Below are 21992 nucleotides of genomic sequence, written 5' to 3'. Positions count from 1 at the left end.
TTTGATATTTTTTCAGCAGTCACCCTCTTATCCATTTAACCAGTGTCCAAGATCCATTCCCATTTCTTCTATTTTGTATAACAGAGTTCCATGTGGTATTCTGTTGAAATGCCTTTTCAAAATCCAGCAGAATCATCATATAGCCATTTCCTTTATCCAACTCAGCTGGCACTATATTATGTTATAATTATAAATTCTTAAGGTATGTCCAACCTTCACAAATCCATGTTGTCCCTCATACAGTAACATATTAATCATATGAATGCGAAAAAGATGGGTAAGAAAGTAAAAGTTGTGAGTCTGTTGCCCCAGTATGATATAGGTGACATGAGATGGAGAGAGAGAGACGATCGCGAATGAGTCAGTGTGCAGATTGTGCAGGAGGAAGTGTAGAGGTAGAGTTTGCATATTTGTAGAATGAGTGTCATGGAAGGAATTTATATAAGGTGGCTTGCATCTAAATGGATGTGGTCAGCAGTCTTGGGAAAATATTGTTCAGTGAAAGTTTGGAAGTACAAAGTCAGGGAAACTAGAACGTTTATGGGGAATGCAGGTGAGCATGGGTCCAGGCAATCTAGAAGTTAGTAAGTGGGAGAGTGATCACATGATGCAAAATGTAGCACCCTAGGTTCTTAACTTTAGTGGGATAAGTAACACTAAGTGCAAGGGACGTTGCAGAATGAAGGGGGATTGCAATTTATGTATACTAATGCCAGAAGTATTTGAGATAAGGTTGCAGAGTTTATGACATTGTTTAGCATAACTTGGACAAAAGTTATAGGTATTAGTGAGATGTAATTCACCAAGGTCATAGAGATAGAATGCAATAGATATAGCATTTTCAGAGAGGACAGAAGGAACAGGATAGAGGGAGGAGTTTTGTTAATGATAGCAGAGGAATTAAACACAAAAAGAGTAGAAGTACATCAGGGGCAGTTCAGTTGAAGCTATGTGGTGTGAGATAGATGCCATCGATCCATCTGTTCACTGGGTATCCACTGATGCCATATGGTCTCCGATGCTCAGTGATGTGCCACACCAGGCCTCGCCATGTAGCCCTGTTGTATGCTTTTCTGGAGTCTTTAACTCTCTGAAGATGTCACTCTGCATGCACACACACACACACACACACACACACACCATCCGATTTCCAAAGACAGGCTAGGAAAGATAAGGAAAAAACAACAAAAGGTGCATGGAAATTAAAGAAAGCAATATTAAGGGTAGATCAATAGATCTGTTTAGAAAAATAAATGATGTTACAGGGAAGATTATCTCTAGATTAGGAGTTATAAAAAGTAATTCACATAAATGGCTGAAGGAAGAAGAAACAAGAAAAAGAGATGAAAAGAGTATGTAGAGGATTTGTAGAGGAATCCATGATAATGAAAAGTGAAGTGATATCAGCAATGGAACAGCTGCCAAAAGAAAAAGCTCCTTAAGCTGATAGTGTGTCAGTGGAATTATTGAGAGCAGCTGGGGATGAAGTAGTGAATATGTTGACTGAAATTTGTCAATAAGTTTGGAAGAAAATATACTGGGCTAAAGATTGGAAAACATAAGTTTTCATCCCAATTCAAAAAAAAAAAAAAAATCAAATCCCAGAGACTGTGAGAATTATAGAACCATCTCTTTAATTTCACATGCAAGCAAAGTTATGCTGAAAGTGATCCAAAAGGCAGACTTTAGAAGAGGTGGAGGAACTAGAGACCAAATAGCAAACATGAGCTGGATTATGGAAAGAACAAGAGAATTTTAGAAGGAAGTATTCATCTGCTCTATCGATTATAAGAAAACTTTTGATTATGTGGATCACAACATTCTGTGGTCAATGGGAATACCTGAACCTCTAATTCTCTTGATGTATAACAACTGTATATGACCATATAACAAGAAGCTTCAGTAAAAACAGTCTATGGAGAAACGGACAGTGTTCGAGTGGAAAAAGGGGTGCGGCAGGGTTGCATACTGTCGCCCTACCTTTTTAATATTTATAGTGAATATATTATGGGGGTGCTTAAGGGACAAAGCTGTATAACTGAGAGGAGACCTCCACATAACCATTAAAGGAATGCAGAGAACCGACCAGGGATTCTGACCTAATGTCCAATCCTCACCTTCTCGTGGTGCACCCTGTTGGATATCTACTTGGATACTGAACGGACGAGGATGGGCTGGCAATTTGGGATTTAGCCGACCAAATTGTATTCTTATTGGTTAAACCAAAATATAGAATGATGGTACAACATGACAAAATTTCATGCCTGCTGGGGCATCGCCCGGTTAAACAAGGCCCCCATTGTTTTCGCCAGGGAACCAGGGCGAACAGCGAAAAGTCAGCTACTGGAACAAATCTGAAAATAAACCCCAACTCAACATCACCAGAGTTAAAGATCAGTACTATCAACGTAAGAAGCCTGAATGGCAAAGAAATGGAGCTAGCTGAGGAATTAGATAAGTACCAGATCGACATAATACAAGTGACTGAAACAAAAAAGACCAAAACTGGAGAGATCTTTCTGAGCAATAAATACAAAATGTTATATTCAGGCAATGATAATCAAGGAAAAGAAGGAGTAGCCATAGTATTCAACACAAAATACGAGGTTAATCTTCTTGAATGGCAGTCAGTCTCAAGTAGAGTAATGTGGGCAAATATGAGATTGGGGAACTGAACAATGAGACTTATTTGTGCCTATGGTCCCACAGAAGGACCATAGGCACAAATATTCCTCCACTTCTACTAAGGTAGAAGTGGAGGAATTTTTTGAAGCTTTAGAAAAAGCAACTGACACAATGAAAAATTGGTCCTTGTTGGGGAACTAAACAGCAGAGTAGGAAATGATTGTGAGACATACAAAAATATTTTGGGAAAATTTGGAGAAAAGAGCAAAGTTAATAATAATGGCAAATATCTGTTGGATTTCTGCTCAGGACATGGACTGGTTATTACTAACACCATGTTCCAACATAAAAATGCGCACAAATTCACATGGAGAGAAGAGGCTAGGAATAAGAAAAGTCTCATTGACTATGTTATTGTTGATAGTGATATTTTCTCCCTGGTGCAGGACACCATAGTGTACAGAGAATTTGAAATTGGAAGTGATCACTATTTAGTCTTGAGCAGGATAAAATTGAATTTCATATTGAAAAGAATAACATGTAAGAAAGTTTTAAAGCGAATAAAAGTTGAGCAGCTCTCAGATGTGAACTGTAGATTAAAATATAGAAAGATTATTGAAAAGAAAATGAAAGAGTTTGAGAACAGGAATCAAACCTTGGAGATTCAGTGGCAGACTCTGAAGAAAACATTGATTGATTCTGCAAGAGAGGCATGTGGTGAGGTTGTGTGCAAGGATAAAAAAAATCAGAACTCCCTGGTGGACACAGGAAGTTAAAGAGGCAGTGAAGGAAAAGAAGAAAGCATATCAAAAGTTCCTGGCAAATAAGTCAGCTTTTACTCTTACAGAATACAGAGATAAATGTAAGAAAGCTAAACAGTGTGTAAAACTAGCTAAACAAAAGTCATGGGAGGACTTTGGCAAGAATATAGAAAATAAATATCAAGAAGGTGGCAAAATATTCTGGAGGTTGTTGAAGAAGCTTAGGAATGGAGGAAAGAGTGCTGTAAAAGGAGTTAAAGATGATAAAGGTGACATGAAAACAGGAGAAAAAGATATCCTTGAAGTATGGAGTAATTACTTTGAAAAACTGCTAAATGAAACAAGCAGTGATGACAGCACAGTGATAAAAAAAAATGACCAGCCATGCAGTCAGGAATACATATCCATACTTGAAGTAGAAAAAGCCATCAAAGGCTTGAAATGTGGAAAGGCAGCAGGAGTAGATGATATTCGACCAGAAATGCTGAAGTATGGCGGTATAAGAGTCTTACAGTGGCTGCACTGCATAGTTTAGAAAGCCTGGACAGAGGGACGAATTCCCGATGATTGGAGTAGAGCTCTCATAGTACCCATATATAAAAAGGGAAATAAAACTGCATGTGAGAATTACAGAGGTATTTCCCTACTGAGTGTTCCTGGCAAGATCTATGCAAGTATACTTGAGAAAAGGTTGAGAAAAATTGTGGAAGAAAAACTTGGTGAAGAACAAGCTGGATTCAGGCCAAATAGAGGCTGTCAGGATCAGATCTTCACTTTACGACAAATAGTCGAGAAAGCATGGGAATATAACAAAGATCTGTATTTAAGTTTTGTCGATCTGGAAAAGGCATATGACAAGGTGCCAAGAGAGAAGCTATTCAATACGCTGCAGTTATATGGTGTCAATGGGGCATTATATCAAGCAATACTTAGTCTTTATTAGAATTGCAAGTTAGCAGTTAGAATTGAAGGAAGTACAGGAAGATGGTTTAATGTTAAATCTGGTGTGAGACAAGAATGTACATTTTCCTCTCTGTTATTCATTATCTATAAGATCACATTATGAAGGAAAGTAGTATTGAACATGATATCAAAATTGGAGATGTTAATGTCAGCTCTTTGCTTTATGTGGGTGATGTTATACTTCTAAACATATCCGCTACAAGTCTGCAAGATTCTCTGACTAAATTGAATAGCTGTTGTAATAGATATGGTATGAAGGTCAGCAATAAAAAGACAAAGACAATGAAAATAGGCAGAATCATTAAAAATGTCAACTGTATTGTGAATGGAGAACCTGTGGAACAAGTAAAACATTTCAGCTATTTAGGCACGCTTTTTACTGAAGATGGTAAATTAAATATAGAAATAGACAACAGAATCAGCAAAGCTGGTATGGTGGGAAGAAGTCTATTGAATAAATTCATATGGAAAAAGAGAAAAATTAGTCGGAACACTAAATTAGCTGTATACAAGACAGTGTTCAAACCAGTTTTAACTTATGGATCTGAGAGCTGGGTCAGAAGTAAAACACTTGACCAAAGACTAGAAACCACAGATGTGAGAGTCCTGAGAAAGATTATAGGTGTGAACAGATGGCATCAATGGCAATATCATATTAAAAACGAGGATATTAGGAAAGAACTTGACATTGTCAGCATCCAGGAATGCGTCAGCAGAGCTAATCTCAGGTGGTATGGTCACTTAAACAGAATGGGCGAGGAAAGATTAGCAAAACAAGTGTTCTCTGCCAGGTTGGCAGCAAAATGACCCAGAGGAAGACCAAGATATAGGTGGATTGATACGGTACAAAGTGCTTTAGACGATAGAAATATAAGATCTGATAATGTTGGAGTCTTGACAAGTAACAGACTGATTTGGAGGAAAATTGTAGATAGGAAATTAATAATGATGTAATTTTTTTCATGTAGTACTATCATATCCTGTACACCCCTTGAGGGTACATGGCAGGAATTTGATGATGATGATGATGATTATGAGAATGGCTGATTTAGACAACGATCTAATTCGAATTAAGGTCGGTGGCAGAAAATAAATAACTTAAGATATACAGATGATACAACCTTCATAGCAGAAACTAAGGCAGATCTGGAGCAGGTGATTCTATTAGTGAAGACAGAAAGTAACAAAGTCGGGTTTAATTTAAACATCAGTGATTTAATTTAAACAAAGCAAAAGTGATTGCTTCTGACAATTTAAATGAATTGATAATAGAGCAGGTTTTCTTAACGTGAGGTTAAGGGTATGGCAGGGTTGCATACTGTCGCCCTACCTTTTTAATATTTATAGTGAATATATTATGAGAATGGCTGAATTAGACAACGATCTAACTCGCATTAAGGTCGGTGGCAGAAAATAAATAACTTAAGATATACAGATGATACAACCTTCATAGCAGAAACTAAGGCAGATCTGGAGCAGGTGATTCTATTAATTAAGACAGAAAGTAACAAAGTCGGGTTTAATTTAAACATCAGCAAAGCAAAAGTGATGGCTTCTGACAATTTAAATGAATTGATAATAGAGCAGTTTTTCTTAACGTGAGGCGTACGCCCCACATGGAGGCAATTTGAATATTTTGGGGGACAATTAGAAAATATGTTGCATTTGTCACCTCATTACTGATATACTCAATTATCAACTATCAGTTGAGGTGGGGCATCAAAATCTTTGAGGCATTGAGGTAGGGCATGATCCAAAAAACATTGGGAAACACTGTAATAGAGGGAGATAAAATAGAAATCATTGAAAGTTATGATTTACAGGAGTCCAGAATCAGAAATGATGGTAAATGTGAAGATGAAATTAAAAGAAGGATAGTCAGGTGGAAAAAATGTGATGTTAAACTTGACAAAAATGATGAAAGATAGAAGTGTGAGTAAGGCCACTAAAGTTAGAATTGTCAAAGCAATGGTATTTCTAGCAGTGATGTATGGATGTGAAAGCAGGATTATTAAGAGGAAAGACAGAAAGCGAATTGATACTTTGAACTATGGATGTGGAGGAGACTATTAAGAATCCCACAGACAGCAAAATGACCATAAGAAGGTTTTAGAGAATATAAAGACAGAATAATCCTTGGAGGTGATGATCACTAAACAGAAGTTGATGTACTTTGGACATATTATGCGAACTGATGAATTATTGGAAAAGACAGTTATGTTGGGGAAGATTGAGGAAATGAGAAGAGGAGGAAGACCACAAAAGAGTTGAATGGAAAACATAAAAGAACTTACCAACTTGAACTTACAATTACTGAAAGAAAGGGATGGAAAGCCTTTGTTCACAGGATCACCAAGTGTTGAAAACAACTGGTTGGCACATAACAACAAGAACAACAAAATCAGAAGGATAAATCGGATAGGAGTTAGATGGATGAATAGCGTCATTAAGCAGGTGTTGCAGGCAAAGAAAAGGTTGCAGAAGGATTATAAAGAAAAAGGTGATCAGCATGCCCATTGAGCAGTAAAAAAGTGCAGGCAAGGAGGATGACTGTTATGATAAGGAAGGCCAAAGCTAATTATGAGAGAACATTAGCTGATGTGGCCAAAAGAAACCCTAACGGGTTCTTTTGCTATGTGGCGAGTAAAAGGAGGAATGACTATGGAAGGATGACTTTAAAAAGTGCTGATGGTAGCAAGATAACAGAACCAAACCAAATAGTTGAATTACTGAGTGGGTATTTGCAGGGGCATACCATCTAGGTGGTGACACTGTAATGCCAGATGTGACATTAACTAATAGGAGAATAGAGGTTAAAGAAATGGAGGTGCTTAAAACATTGCAGAACATGAATACAAACACAGCCATGGAATTACAGTCTTGATATAAATACTGTTACAACTTCTGCACGCTGCCCACAGAATTGCATAAGCCTTGTTCCATTAGTGTTGCTTTGCATAGCCAACATTCCTGTGTTTATCAGTTGAGAGAGAGTTGTCTAGCTGTACAGGGTAACATGCAATGGAGAGATTATAAGAACTGTGTAGCTGGAACAGCACTTCACTAGGTTAAAATGCAGCCACCTGTTATTTTCAACACACTAAAAACACTCAGGATCATTAGGATGTTTGTGTATTGAACTATTAACCAAAAAAAAAACAGGCTGCCCACGCTGCGTTAGGATGCAACAGCTCATGAGGACTGTGAAAGCATGCCTCCGAAGTAATCCTGCGAAAGTGATGTCACAAGAGATGAGTGTTTTGCAGAGAACGATGTCACATGTACTAACTGATGACCCAGTGGCGAGAGCCTATCATCGTTCTACCAGACATTTCTTAACACAACAAGTTACGCGGCAGAGCATGATAAAATGAAAGGTGCTTCTCTGGCGATATGCAAAACAGACACAGATATCCTTGTCACCACTGAAGAGTCATTTAACTGCCAAAATGATTTGGTATATGTAACATATGGTTGCACAGCACATGCCATAGCACCCAGAATTTAGAGGGGGCATCACCCAGCCTCAGTAATCATTTGGTGGTGGTGGGGGTTATGCATCAGGGGGTATCTAAGATGCATTTATGTAAAAAAGGAGTGAAAAAGTCCTCCAAAGTGTATCAACACCGTGCTGGAACCTGTGGTATGTCCCATGAACAACACCATGTTTCACAGTATGCTGTGGACCTTCCAACAGGAATCAGCCCCTGCACACAAGGCGAGAACTACACAACAGTAGTTTGAGGCCAATGTGCCAAACCACATATCACACAATCTGATTGGCTCTCTAGAGGTCCCGATCTGAATCCATTGGACTTCGAATTGTGGTAAGAGCTTGGCAGAGAAATGACATCCCAGCATCAGCAGCCTGAAGGTGGATTTGCAGTGAGCAGTAGTAGCATTTCCATTGGATGTTGGGCATGCCATAAATATGTGGCCTCAAAGACTTTGGGCATGTGTGAAGGCAAAAGGAGGACATTTCAAACATTGAGTGCTGCTACACGCACATTATACATGTGATTTTAGGACAGATTAAAGATTTATGCACTGTTCAAGTTGTAACAGTACTTATGGCTAGACTAGGTAAATGGCATATCAGTCTGTGTATTACAAAAATGTGCAAGAGAATTATCAGCCTCTCTGACCAAGCAGTTTAATTTAAGCTTCAATAGTGAGAAGGTGCCAATGGAGGGAAAGAGGACAAAATAGTCCAATGGCATAAAGGCAGCTCCAATATAAAAGTAGCAAATTATAGGCCAGTCAGTATTTTAGGAGTGGTAGTTAAGGTACTGGAGAAGTTGGTAAAAGTCAGAATTGAGAACTAGTCAGAAACATGATACTCTATTAGGGACAATGTAGTTTTGGCAAGGGTAGGTCTTGCCTTAGTAATTTACTTGCCTTCTATACTTGGTGAAACAGATGGACTTTGCAAAGGCAATAGACAGGATTCCACACGGAACTCTGTTGCAAAAATTGGAGCAAATGGGAAGGGATATGAACTGGGATTAGAGGGTGGCCGATGGACAGACATCAAAGAGTGGTTTCTGGAGAAATTGAGTCTAGGAGAAGGCAGGTAACTAATGGCATACCACAGGGCTCAATAAGAGAATATTAGGAAAGAACTTGACATTGTCAGCAGAGCTAATCTCAGGTGGTATGGTCACTTAAACAGAATGTGAGAGGAAAGATTAGCAAAACAAGTGTTCTCTGCCAGGTTGGTAGGAAAAAGACCCACAAGAAGATATAGGTGGATTGATACGGTTAAAATTGCCTTAGAGGATAGAAATACAAAATCTGATAACGTCGGAATCTTGAGAAGTAACAGACTGATTTGGAGGAAAATTGTGGACAGGAAGTTAGTAATGATGTAAATTTTTCATGTAGTACTATTGTTAAATTCTGAATGAAAAAGAATTTATTTCATAATTATTTCATTCAGATTTAACGAGTAACAACATTCCCGGAGCTAATAATTGTGCATCAGAGAACAGAAAACCGAATGTAAATTACTGACACCGTTTTATAATTCAAGTATTTTTCTCTATCCATTTTACTGTTGTCAGTCATTGTTAAATTTACCAGAAGTTAAAAATATGTGAACCTTGTGTTAATGTGTAACTATCTGAGTCATAATGCAAGCTAGGTAATCGGATTAAGCATTGAAGACCTGAGGCGAACATGTGCACCAGAGTTGAATTGTGTGCGGAAGTTTCTGTCAAAGCACACTGGGTGAAGTGGCAGCACCGGGTGCTGGAGAAGTTAGGTGACGAGAGCAAAAAAGGAGAAGAACGTGACATAGGAGGAAAAACATCACGCCTCGGATATATAAAGCTTGGCAGCACCAGCTCAGGACTTTTTTTTTTCCTTTTTCTTCGTTCTACAGATTTGAGTTCCAGGATTCCCGAGGAATGTTGCAGGAGCGCGCAGACATGTAATGAGGCAGCCCACCAATCAAGCAGCAGTTCAGCGAGTACAGACTTCGGCCTTGCGGAAGACACAGCACAGACCGACAAGTTATGCCGAACCACTTGATCTGATAGCGGCAGGCTAGAATGGCTTACATCGATGGAGGCAAACCGTGTCCAAGCCCACCAGTTGATTCCTTCAGACAAAATCAAGCAGATGCATGATCACCAAGACGAAAGCACTCCATAGACGAATAAGAAGAAGACGAAGTATTTCTGGAGTTCCTGGTAATGTTAAAATTTTGTTTTATTAAGCTTAAGTTCTAAAAGTTATTATTCGTGTTCGTGCAAGGAACTTTCTATTTAATCAAGTTACATTAAAGGAAAGGATTTTAGGGCTAAAGCAAGGAGAAAAAGGGGGAACCGTATGTTCTAGAAAGGAAGGCTTTATAGGAATTTGTTTATGTTTTGTGGTGTACTTAGTCTGATAATTCATTACGCCTCAGGAAGTGTTGATTCCAACTAAAATGTTAAGCTAAAAGTTGGAACTCTTATTTAATTTCAATTGAGATTTTGAGGCATGTAATGTAATGTTAAGGGTGAATTTGTATTACTTAAATAATTGAGTTCAATCTGAAGGATAGTTTTGATTTTTAACTAGAAATTATTGATACCTGTACTATGTTTGATTTGATAAATAAATGTCTTTTTATATCAATCTAACAACTTGCCTAATTTTAATCTTATTGCACCGCTCATAAAAGCCAGAACCAGTGCGGAGGTTAAGACATAAGGGTAACTATGACTGCAAATGAAATATATGTTTTGTATGATTTAAGTACTCAGCGAACTAATCAAGGAATTAATTAATAGTGCACATTTCTGGATGCTAATTCTCTGATACTGATTTATTCTCTTGTCTAGAATTTAGGATGGCGCAGCACAAAAATATAAATTTTTCCTAAACTCGAAAAGGGATTAGCACCAGAGTCGAAACAAAGCAATTGGCACTACCCAACGGCAATCCCTTTGTCTTTCAAACTTTGTATACTCATCATTAGATTAACTAGCGACTTAGAGTTGATAGTGAGACTGCATAGTAGTAGAATGGATAAATCAATCAACACAACTAAGATTGATGAGCAAACACAACAACTGCAAAGTTAAAGTTAATGATATAAAAATAGAAAAACTTATAATTATAAAAGACAAAATAAGGAAATATTACACAATCATATCCTGTATACCCCTTGAAGGTACATGGCAGGAATTTGATGATGATATAGAAATGGTTTGATGGGAAAAATTCAGTTGTTTACTGACAATGCTAAACTGGGAAGAGCAATGGTAAACGAAGGTGATGCACAGATCCTGTAGGAAGCCTTAAATAGACTAGCAGTATGGGAAAAGGTAAATGGCTACCAGTTGAATGTGACCAAGTGTAAGATGATGTTCTTTGGAAGGAGACCGCATCTGAACTACTATGTACAGATCTGGACATGCAAATTCTGTGGGGAAGATTCAGAGGTGAGTGACAAAGATTGTGGCAGGTCTATGGAATGCTCCCTATGAGAATAGACTGAAGGTCTGTGGGCTTCAAAAACTAGCTGATAGGAAAAAAAAGAGGAGACATGACAAAAACATATAAGTTATTAAAGAAGTTTTATCACTTTGTTCAGAGAGAACAATATATAATATTATATAATTGTTGACCACACTTTTATATAATTTCCAAGGGGCCACCCTTGGAAATTATATAAAAGTGTGGTCAACAAGTATGTCAGGATTAAATTTTTGGCTTGGGGGCAATGAATGGATGGAATGAGTTGCCAGAAGTGGTTGTAAGTGCTTCTTCAGTGAATGAGTCTAAGGAATAATAATGTGAATAATAATAATATAGTGTGAATAATGGCCAGTGTGTGAATAACTGATTTCTCATGATGCGCCTTCTGACTCCATAGACATACCTGTATTATTATTATTATTATTATTATTATTATTATTATAAGAAGAATTATCATGAAATGAAACATAAAAGCAGAAGTGAAAACTCACATAAAAAACTTACTTGATATAAAATTTTTGGCTAAGTATTAAGGCATCATCAGTACATAAAATAGGATCAGCAATTAAACAATAACCGATAATTTTAAAAAATGCCAAGTATCTAATGTTAGATAACTAAATACGGTCAATAATTTTCTAACTTAAAAAAAAAAAGGATATATATATATATATAAGCACACACACATGTGTAAATAAAGTCAGGAAAGATTAGTAGATTTAAACAATACTATCTCCCACAAAGGGGATAGACATAGACCATTAGATCTGTTTAAGTTACAACAATGAAGTAAAGCTTTACACATTTCTTTATAAAGATGTTCTATGAGGAAACAAATTTTTTCTCTGTTTTTATATTTCTTTTAATTATGTCAACTTACAGTATTCCTTTATTGAAACAAATAAAGCCGGCCTGGTTGGCGGAGTGGTTAGTGTATCCACTCTCCAGCCAAAAGGCTGCAGGTTCAAATTTCGCCATGTGCATGGATGTTTGTGACTGTCATGTTTGTGAAAAATTAGTGGTGCTGGTGGGTAGTAAATGCTGTTGGTGTAGTTGTGATTTGTTGTAGGTCATGGATTGAGTGGCGGAGACAGAGTGTAGAGTAAGCCCCTTGATGAGTCTTTGGACTCCCTGGAGATGTCACATAATAATAATTACTATATTTTGTATATAAATATTTGCATTTAAGAAATGCATTAGGAATAGGGTAAGCATACAGTTTTTCTCATTTAAATCGTAATGGTGTGATCGCATTAATATAACATACAAAACCAAAGTCGATATAAACACATCACACAATTTTATCAATCACCTCAAATGGGGACATTGTTCTTAAATTACAGTAAAGAAAATTACTTTTACTTTTATTAAAGTAACATATACAAAGCTGTCAGTATTAAGTGTAAAATTTGTGGTCGTCTTATGTGATGAGTATAGCACAAAATAAACATTTTGAAAACAAATTTTGGGAGTCATCTTATATGCTTAATTATTCTGTACCCTAGCATAAATGGAAATTTTCATTTTTTACAAACACTTAAAATTCTTCAAAAAATGATTTAAAGGCAGCTGTATGTTTTCATTTTATAATTTTTATAGTGCTGATTCTAATGTACAATGAAAATGTTCCTTTTTATTGAAATAAAAATAAATTAATATTAAAAAAAGCATGTTATATTTATAGCACCTTTGTAACAATGAGCCTTTAGAATTGAATGACCTAGGATTTAATCTCACATAGGATACAAGGAATGCTGATAAGGAATTTTTCAACTGGGATAGATTAAGCCATTCTCCCTAGAGAAGTGGCAGAATTATTTTCCATTCAGAAATGTAGATCCCCCCCCCCCAATAAAAATAAAAACGAGAATATGTATCAAAAACAGACCTGACTATCCAGTTGGGATCATTATCAAAATTAGATTTGTAATATGCCAAGTTTCTGACCTTAACAAACAGCTAGACATAATTCATGACTTATTTTTCACGGTATTAACAACACCACAAACACTTTTATCAACGCTAATATTTCGCTGATTTTCAACTCAGCATCATCAGAGCACAACACACATGTAAACGCGACAGTGAGTGAGTGAAACAATATAATTGCAAAAGACAAAAGATCTAAAGTCCTATTTTTGGCACCCTCTAACGGGGAAAAAAAAAAAAAAAAAAAAAAAAAAAACAGCAGTTATCCAGGAGTTTTTCTTAGGATAACCATCTCCCAAATTTTTGGCAAATTAATGCAACCATATTTGTTAAGGTTGGGAGAATTCTCCAAAGCCATTGCTGACTCAAAAAATAATCTTTCAGATCTATAACGACTCCTAAATAGCAAATTCGTTTTCCTCCATCTAATCCTGTGTGAAGGAGTGTCCAAAGCGTGGTCTGCCAGTCCCGACTTGCCATAGTAATAGTAGCGAATGTATCTTTCATGTTCTTCCAGGCGGATGTTCACTGATCTTCCTGTTTGCCCATAATAGGCCAAGTCACAGTCACATGGAACTTCATACACTCTTGGGTGTGCTAAAGGGTGAAGTTTATCCTTTGGCGAGCAGATCAGAGTTGCCAGCTTGACATGAGGTTTGAAGGTGGCGCGAAGGCCATGTTTCAACAATACTTTGGCTATCTTTTCCGATGTACCTCTGATATAGGGAATAGAAATGGTCATGTTGTATTCTTGTGTATTAGGGGAGGGCAGAGTAATGGGCCTATGTAGTATTTTATCTATTTTGTAGGGATTGTAGCCGTAGGCTAAGAACGTATGGTGCAGTTTTTTTTTTTTTTTTCGTTAGAGGGCGCCAAAAATAGGACTTTAGATCTTTTGTCTTTTGCAATTATATTGTTTCACTCACTCACTGTTGCATTTACATGTGTGTTGTGCTCTGATGATGCTGAGTTGAAAATCAGCGAAATATTAGCGTTAATAAAACATCTTTGTTGATAAAAGTGTTTGTGGTGTTGTTAATACCGTGAAAAATAAGTCATGAATAACCATCAACGCCTAAGCTTATCTGTTAGAGAGCTAGACATAATACATGACAAAAAATGGGACATCATAAACGGATCATATATGTTCATTCCTGAAAAGGTTAATATATTGTTTATGCAGCATCTTGAATGTCTCCATGGTATACTGTTTTGTCAACTTATCAGATGGAAAGATTTTTATTTGAAACCTGTTACAGATATGTCATTTAAATAGACCTTTTGAATCAAACTGACTTACCTGGACTTCAAAATGTAGCATAGCAGGCTATTCCCCCCCACACATACACACCTTTTGTACAGCAGATTAACTTGTCTGGAAACACAAATACTTCGACAACAGACAGACTGGAACAAGTCTTGTGATAAGAAAATATTTTAAAATTAATTTTGTAAATAAATCCAAAATGGCCTAGCATGTATGTTTAAACTATTTTGGATTTTCAGTAAGGCAAAAGAAATATATAAGAGAAAATGTAATCATATGACAGCAGATTTTGGGAAGCATCCTTCCAAAATGTCTCTTTTCATATGTCATGCTAAGAAAGTGAAAAACAATTCTGAATCAATTAACTGAGGAAAAACGATTATGACTAAAAAAGTCACGTTTCCTTAAGTACTAAAATAAAATTAAGAGAATTGCAAGCACATAACTTTAATTCTAAATTAGAGTTGTGTCATTACAAATAACCATTATTGATTAATTGTGGATGGTGTTAATGTGTATAAAATAAAGAATGAATACTAAAAGTTAATGAAATTTGATGTTTTGGAGGAAAGATTGAAAAAACTATTTTTTAAATTATAATTTACCATATGAAAACAGCACACCTTTCTCGTGGTGAGATGCTAAATGTTGAAAATTTTTCCTAGCATAATTAATAGCTTCTTCTTGTCTGGTAGTGCCTTGTTGTAAGAGATCTATGAAGTGGAGACGATGTAGCTTAAATTCTAAAGAACTACTTTGCTCTCTCAACTTCTCTCTGTTAGCTTCAGCCCATCTGAAAAAAAGTAATTATGCATTATGATATTACATTTAAAAACATAAACTGCCTAAAATATGTAAAAGTGAATTAATAATATAAAAAATTATTCATCAAATTCCTGTACTCTCAAGGGGTGTACAGGATATGATAGTACTGCATGAAAAATTTACATCATTACTAACTTCCTATCTACAATTTTCCTCCAAATCAATCTGTTACCGTCAAGACTCTAACATTATCAGATCTTTTATTTCTATCTTCTAAGGCACTTTTTACCGTATCAATCCACCTATATCATCCTCTGCATCTTTTTCCTGCCAAACTGCAGAGATCATTTGTTTTGCTAATCTTTCCTCTCACATTCTGTTTAAGTGACCATACCACCTAAGATTAGCTCTTCTAATGCATTCCTGGATGCTGACAATGTTAAGTTCTTTCCTAATATACTCATTTTTAATATGATATTGTCATTGATGCCATCTGTTCATGCCCCTAATCTTTCTCAGTACTCATACATCTCAGGTCTCTAGTCTTTGATCAAGTGTTTTACTTCTGACTCAGCTCTCAGATAAATAAATTAATATTGGTTTGAACACTGTATTGTATACTGATAATTTAGTGTTTTGACTAATTTCTCTCTTATTCCATATAAATTTATTCAATTGACTTCCTACCATACCAGCTTTGTTGATTATGTTGTCTATTTCCATATTTAATTTACCATCTTCAGTAAAAATCATGCCTCTGTAGCTGAAATGTTTTAGTTGTTCTATAGGTTCTCCATTCACAATGCAGTTGATATTTTCAATGCTTCTGCCTATTTTCATTGTCTTTGTCTTGTTATTGCTGACCTTTATACCATATCTATCATAAGTTATTCAATTTAGTCAAGGAATCTTGCAGACTTCTATTGGATTTATTTAGAAGTATAGCATCATCCTAATAAAGCAGATCTGAGATTAACATCTGCAAATTTGATATCAGGTTTAATACCACTTTCCTTCATAATGAGATCCATATAGATAATGAATAAGAGAGGGGGATAATGTACATCCTTGTCTCACACAGATTTAACACTAAACCATCTTCCTGTACTTCCCTCAATTCTAACTGCTGACTTACAACTCAAATAAACACTAAGTATTGCTTGATATAATGCCCCATTGACACCATATAACTAGCGTTTTGAATAGCTTCTCACTTGGCACCTTCTGATATGCCTTTTTCAGATCTACAAAACTTAAATAGAGATCTTTGTTATATTCCCATGATTTCTCAACTATTTGTGATAAAGGGAAAATCTGATCCTGACACAGCCTCTATTTGGCCTGAATCCAGCTTCTTCCTCACCAAGCTTTCCTTCCACAGTCCTTCTCAAACGTCTCTCAAGTATACTCGCAAAAATCTTATCAGGAACACTCAGTAGGGAAATACCTCTGTAATTCTCCAATTTAGTTTTATTTCCCTTTTTATATATGAGTACTATCAGAGCCCTAGTCCAATCATCCAGAATTTGCCCCTCTGTCCAGGCCTTCTGAACTATGCAGTGCAGTCACTGTAAGACTTTTATACCACCATACTTGAACATTTTTGGTCGAATATTATCTACTCTTGCTGCCTTTCCAGATTTCAGACCTTTGAAGGCTTTTTTCAACTTCAAGTATGGATATGCATTCCTGACTGCATCCCTGGTGAGAATTTTTTACCACTGTGCTATCACTGCTTGTTTCATTTAGCAATTTTTCAAGGTAATTACTCTATACTTCAAGGATACCTTTCTAATTCCTTTTACAGCACTCTTTCCTCCATTTCTGAGCTTCTTCCACAACTTCCATATCTTGCCACTTGTCATCATCATCAAATTCCTGCCATGTACCCTCAAGGGGTGTACAGGATATGATAGTACTACATGAAAAAAATTACATCATTACTAACTTCCTATCTACAATTTTCCTCCAAATCAGTCTGTTACTTGTCAAGACTCCAACATTATCAGATCTTATATTTCTATCGTCTAAGGCACTTTGTACCCTATCAATCTACTTATATCTTGGTCTTCCTCTGGGTCATTTTGCTGCCAACCTGGAAGAGAACACTTGTATTGCTAATCTCCCTTCGCTCATTCTATTTAAGTGACCATACCACCTGAGATTAGCTCTGCTAACGCATTCCCGGATGCTGACAATATCAAGCTCTTTCCTAATATCCTCGTTTTTAATATGATATTGCCATTGATGCCATCTGTTCCAGTCTCTAATCTTTCTCAGGACTCTCATATCTGCGGTCTCTAGTCTTTGGTCAAGTGTTTCACTTCTGATCCAGCTCTCAGATCCATAAGTTAAAACTGGTTTGAACACTGTCTTGTATACAGCTAATTTAGTGTTCCGACTAATTTTTCTCTTATTCCATATGAATTTATTCAATTGACTTCCAACCATACCAGCTTTGCTAATTCTGTTGTTTATTTCTATATTTAATTTACCATCTTCACTAAAAATCATGCCTAAGTAGTTAAAATGTTTTACTTGTTCCACAGGTTCTCCATTCACAACACAGTTGACATTTTCAATGATTCTGCCTATTTTCATCGTCTTTGTCTTTTTATTGCTGACCTTCATACCATATCTATTACAACAGCTATTCAATTTAGTCAGAGAATCTTGCAGACTTGGAGCGGATTTATTTAGAAGTATAACATCACCCACATAAAGCAAAGAGCTGACATTAACATCTCCAATTTTGATATCATGTTCAATACTACTTTCCTTCATAATGTGATCTTATAGATAATGAATAACAGAGGGGATAATGTACATCCTTGTCTCACACCAGATTTAACATTAAACCATCTTCCTGTACTTCCTTCAATTCTAACTGCTGACTTGCAATTCTAATAAAGACTAAGTATTGCTTGATATAATGCCCCATTGACACCATATAACTGTAGCTTATTGGAATAGCTTCTCTCTTGGCACCTTGTCATATGCCTTTTCCAAATCGAACAGATCTTTGTTATATTCCCATGCTTTCTCGACTATTTGTCGTAAAGTGAAGATCTGATCCTGACAGCCTCTATTTGGCCTGAATCCAGCTTGTTCTTCACCCAGCTTTTCTTCCACAATTCTTCTCAACCGTTTTTCAAGTATACTTGCATAGATCTTGCCAGGAACACTCAGTAGGGAAATACCTCTGTAATTCTTACATGCAGTTTCCCTTTTTATATATGGGTACTATGAGAGCTCTACTCCAATCATCGGGAATTCGTCCCACTGTTCAGGCTTTCTGAACTATGCAGTGCAGTCACTGTAAGACTTTTATACCACCATACTTCAGCATTTCTGGTCGAATATCACTCCTGCTGCCTTTCCACATTTCAAGCCTTTGATGGCTTTTTCTACTTCAAGTATGGATGTATTCCTGACTGCATGCCTGGTCAGTGTTTTTTACCACTGTGCTTTCATCACTGCTTGTTTCCTTTAGCAGGCTTTCAAAGTAATTACTCCATACTTCTAGGATATCTTTTTCTCCCGTTTTCATGTCACCTTGATAATCTCTAACTACTTTTACAGCACTCTTTCCTCTATTCCTAAGCTTCTTCAACAACCTCCAGAATATTTTGCAACTTCTTGATATTTATTTTCTATATTCTTGCCAAAGTCCTCCCATGACTTTTGTTTAGCTAGTTTTACACAGTGTTTAGCATTCTTGCATTTGTCTCTGTATCCTCTAAGAGCACAAGCTGACTCATTTGCCAGGAACTTTTGATATACTTTCTTCTTTTCCTTCACTGCCTCTTTAACTTCCCATGTCCACCATGGAATTCTGATTTTTCTATCCTTGCAGACAACCTCACCACATGCCTCCCTGGCTGAATCAATCAGGGCTTTCTTCAAGGCTTCCCACTGAATCTCCAAGGTTTGATTCCTGTTCTCCAACTGTTTCATTTTTTTTTCAATAAACTTTGTGTATTTTAGTCTACAGTTCACATCTGAGAGCTGCTCAACTTTTATTCGCTTTAAAACTTTCTTACATGTTATTCTTTTCAATATGAAATTCAATTTTATCCTGCTCAAGACTAAATAGTGATCACTTCCAATTTCAAATCCTCTGTACACTCTGCTGTCCTGCACCAGGGAGAAAACATCACTATCAACAATAACATAATCAATGAGACTTTTCTTATTCCTTGCCTCTTCTCTCCATGTGAATTTGTGCACATTTTTATGTTGGAACATGGTGTTAGTAATAACCACTCCATGTCCTGAGCAGAAATCCAACAGGTATTTACCATTATTATTAGTTTTGCTCTTTTCTCCAAATATTCCCAAAATATTTTTGTATATCGTATAATCATTTCCTACTTTGCTATTTAGATCCCCAACAAGGACCAACTTTTCATTTTTCACTGTGTCAGTTGTTTTCCCTAAAACCTCAAGAAATTCCTCCATTTCTACCTTAGCAAAACCTTCTGTGGAACCTTAGGCACAAATAAGTCTCATTGTCCAGTTCCCCATTCTGATATTTGTCCACATCACTCTAGACTGCCTGCCATTCAAGAAGATTAGCCTGCTATTTGGTGTTGAATATTATGGCTACTCCTTCTTTTCCTCGATTGTCATTGTCTGAACATGACATTTTGTATTTAGTGCTCAGAAAGATCTCACTAGTTTTTTTTTTTTTTTTGTTTCAGTCATCCCCTACTATTGCCATTCAGACTTCTTATGTTGATAGTACCGATCCTGAACGCTGGTGATGTTGAGTTGGAGTATGTTTTAGGATTTGTTCCAGTAGCTGACTTTTCACTGTTCACCCTGGTTCCCTGGAAAAACAACACAGGCCTTGTTAAAATGGGTGACATCCCCATCTGGCATGAAATTCTATCATGTTGTAATATGATTTTATATTTTGGTTTAAACCAATAAAAATACAATTTGGTTGGCTAAATCCCAAATTGCAAGCCCATCCTCATTCATTCAGTATCCAGGTAGATACCCAAAGGGTGCACCACCAGAAGGTGAGGATTGGACATTAGGTCAGAAGTCCAGGTCGGTTCTCTGCATTCCCTGAAAGGCTATGTGAGGTCTCCTCTCAATTATACAGCTTTAACCCTTCAGCACCCAAAGAAAAAAAAAAAAATTAAAAATTAAAAAATTAAATTATTCATCTGTTTAAATTTAAAAACTAAAATGTTTAAATAATAATTTCATATAACGAGAAAACAAGCTTTTTAATTAAAGTTTAAGATACTATGGATTCATCCATATTTTATAGCCAAAAATAGAAACTTAAAAGTTATGAAATTTAACAGCTAGCCTATGCCTTAAGCTCTGCCCAAGTGCACATACGTTCACCTTTTATTAGTGCTTAAATTTGGTTTCAATGGTCTGACAGCTGTTTTGGACCGTTGGTTCTTATAAGAGACCAGGCAATAAATGTGTTCAATTTGCTCTAGTTCCAAATTCTTGTCAGTGACTTAAGAGGATCATGCACTCTTAATCTGTGTTACTCTTGAAACTGAATCTCTGCGCTCTGCACAATCATACTGAACTGAATCTCGACTTGTATAATGAAAGGCAAAGTATGATACCTTGCCAAGTATCAGCTAAAGGCATCAGGAGGCAAAAGCCCACAGCATACTGAACATCAATAAATTAAAGACACCAAGAAATTATATTCTTGGTTTCATCCTTTATCCAAGTGTAAGCAAACAAAGCTGACACGTGAAGTCACTTCACAACTGGGCTACTTGTATACAGAAGCTAATGAGTTAACATTAATTGCCTTAGTATTCCATAATACAATGCGCATATCCTTACAGACATATATAACGTATTGCATTATAGCAAGGGCCACAACCCAGAGCAGTTTCAACCTTTATTGAGGTCTCATCAATGGGAGCCATACTTAGAAGTGATACCAAGGTTGAAGTAGTGCAGAAGTCATATTTCCATATACATGTAATCAAAAGGTGAAACCAAGAATATAATTTCTTGGGATCTTTAATTCATAGCACAACCAAGTGAAAATCTTTCAATACTGAATATCAGCTCAGTTGAGAAACAGGCAAAGCCCAATGAAACACACAGGCCTACTGTTCTTTTCAGAGAACAGACAGAAAGGTAGAGAGCAAAAACTCTCCGTTCAGTACCTTAGCTGATAATAGTTCTGGCAAGATTCACTGACTGGACTTGTAGTCCTTAACGAGATGAGCAAAGAAATTATAAATTAAAGATGCCAAGAAATTATATCCTTGGTTTAATCCTTTATCCAATTGTAAGCAAACAAAGTTTGTGCATGAAGTCAGGGCTGCATTTACCATTAGGTGTATACACAAGCTGGGGGCCTCACTCTATATGGGGGCCACATTTTAAACCTTACAAAGAACAATAAAAAAAACAGCGTAGTTATAGTTGCAAAATAAAATACTTATTTTTAAATATTAAATTCATAATATAAAAACTAGAGGCCGCTGAAAAATTTGTGAGGCCTCCTGCTTCCATTTGAAATACATTGTTCTTTCCTTAAAATATAAAACTATATTCTAAAGAATAAACTATATAGAATATAAAATGTCCAGTAAAAAAGTGGATGTTAGCGAGCATAGCAAGTTGAAAGTTTATTTTTCACTTGAAAAATAAACTTTCACCACCTTTCTCTAAATCCAGAGTAATTTAATAAAAAGGTGGCACACCGTTTGGCA

The 21992-nt window shown here is 36.4% G+C and overlaps 1 protein-coding gene across 2 annotated transcripts in view; it reads right to left on the bottom strand.

Annotated features, from left to right (window-relative positions):
* The window catches only part of Sou (required for meiotic nuclear division 5 protein souji), a 280328-nt gene that overhangs the window by 145083 nt on the left and 113253 nt on the right, over nt 1-21992 (bottom strand). Inside the window, exon 5 of one of the 2 annotated variants that reach the window (XM_090403620.1) lies at nt 15120-15307. In XM_090403620.1, coding sequence (XP_090259746.1) covers nt 15120-15307 — 188 coding nt within the window. The remainder of the gene's footprint in view (nt 1-15119; nt 15308-21992) is intronic. The other variant, XM_090403621.1, reaches the window with a different exon arrangement.

The sequence above is a fragment of the Typopeltis vanoorti genome, chromosome 14 (assembly GCF_054136105.1).
Source record: "Typopeltis vanoorti isolate ZY-2024b chromosome 14, IOZ_Tvanoo_1.0, whole genome shotgun sequence".
NCBI lineage: Eukaryota > Metazoa > Arthropoda > Arachnida > Uropygi > Thelyphonidae > Typopeltis > Typopeltis vanoorti.
This window is presented reverse-complemented; position numbering and strand designations above follow the sequence as displayed.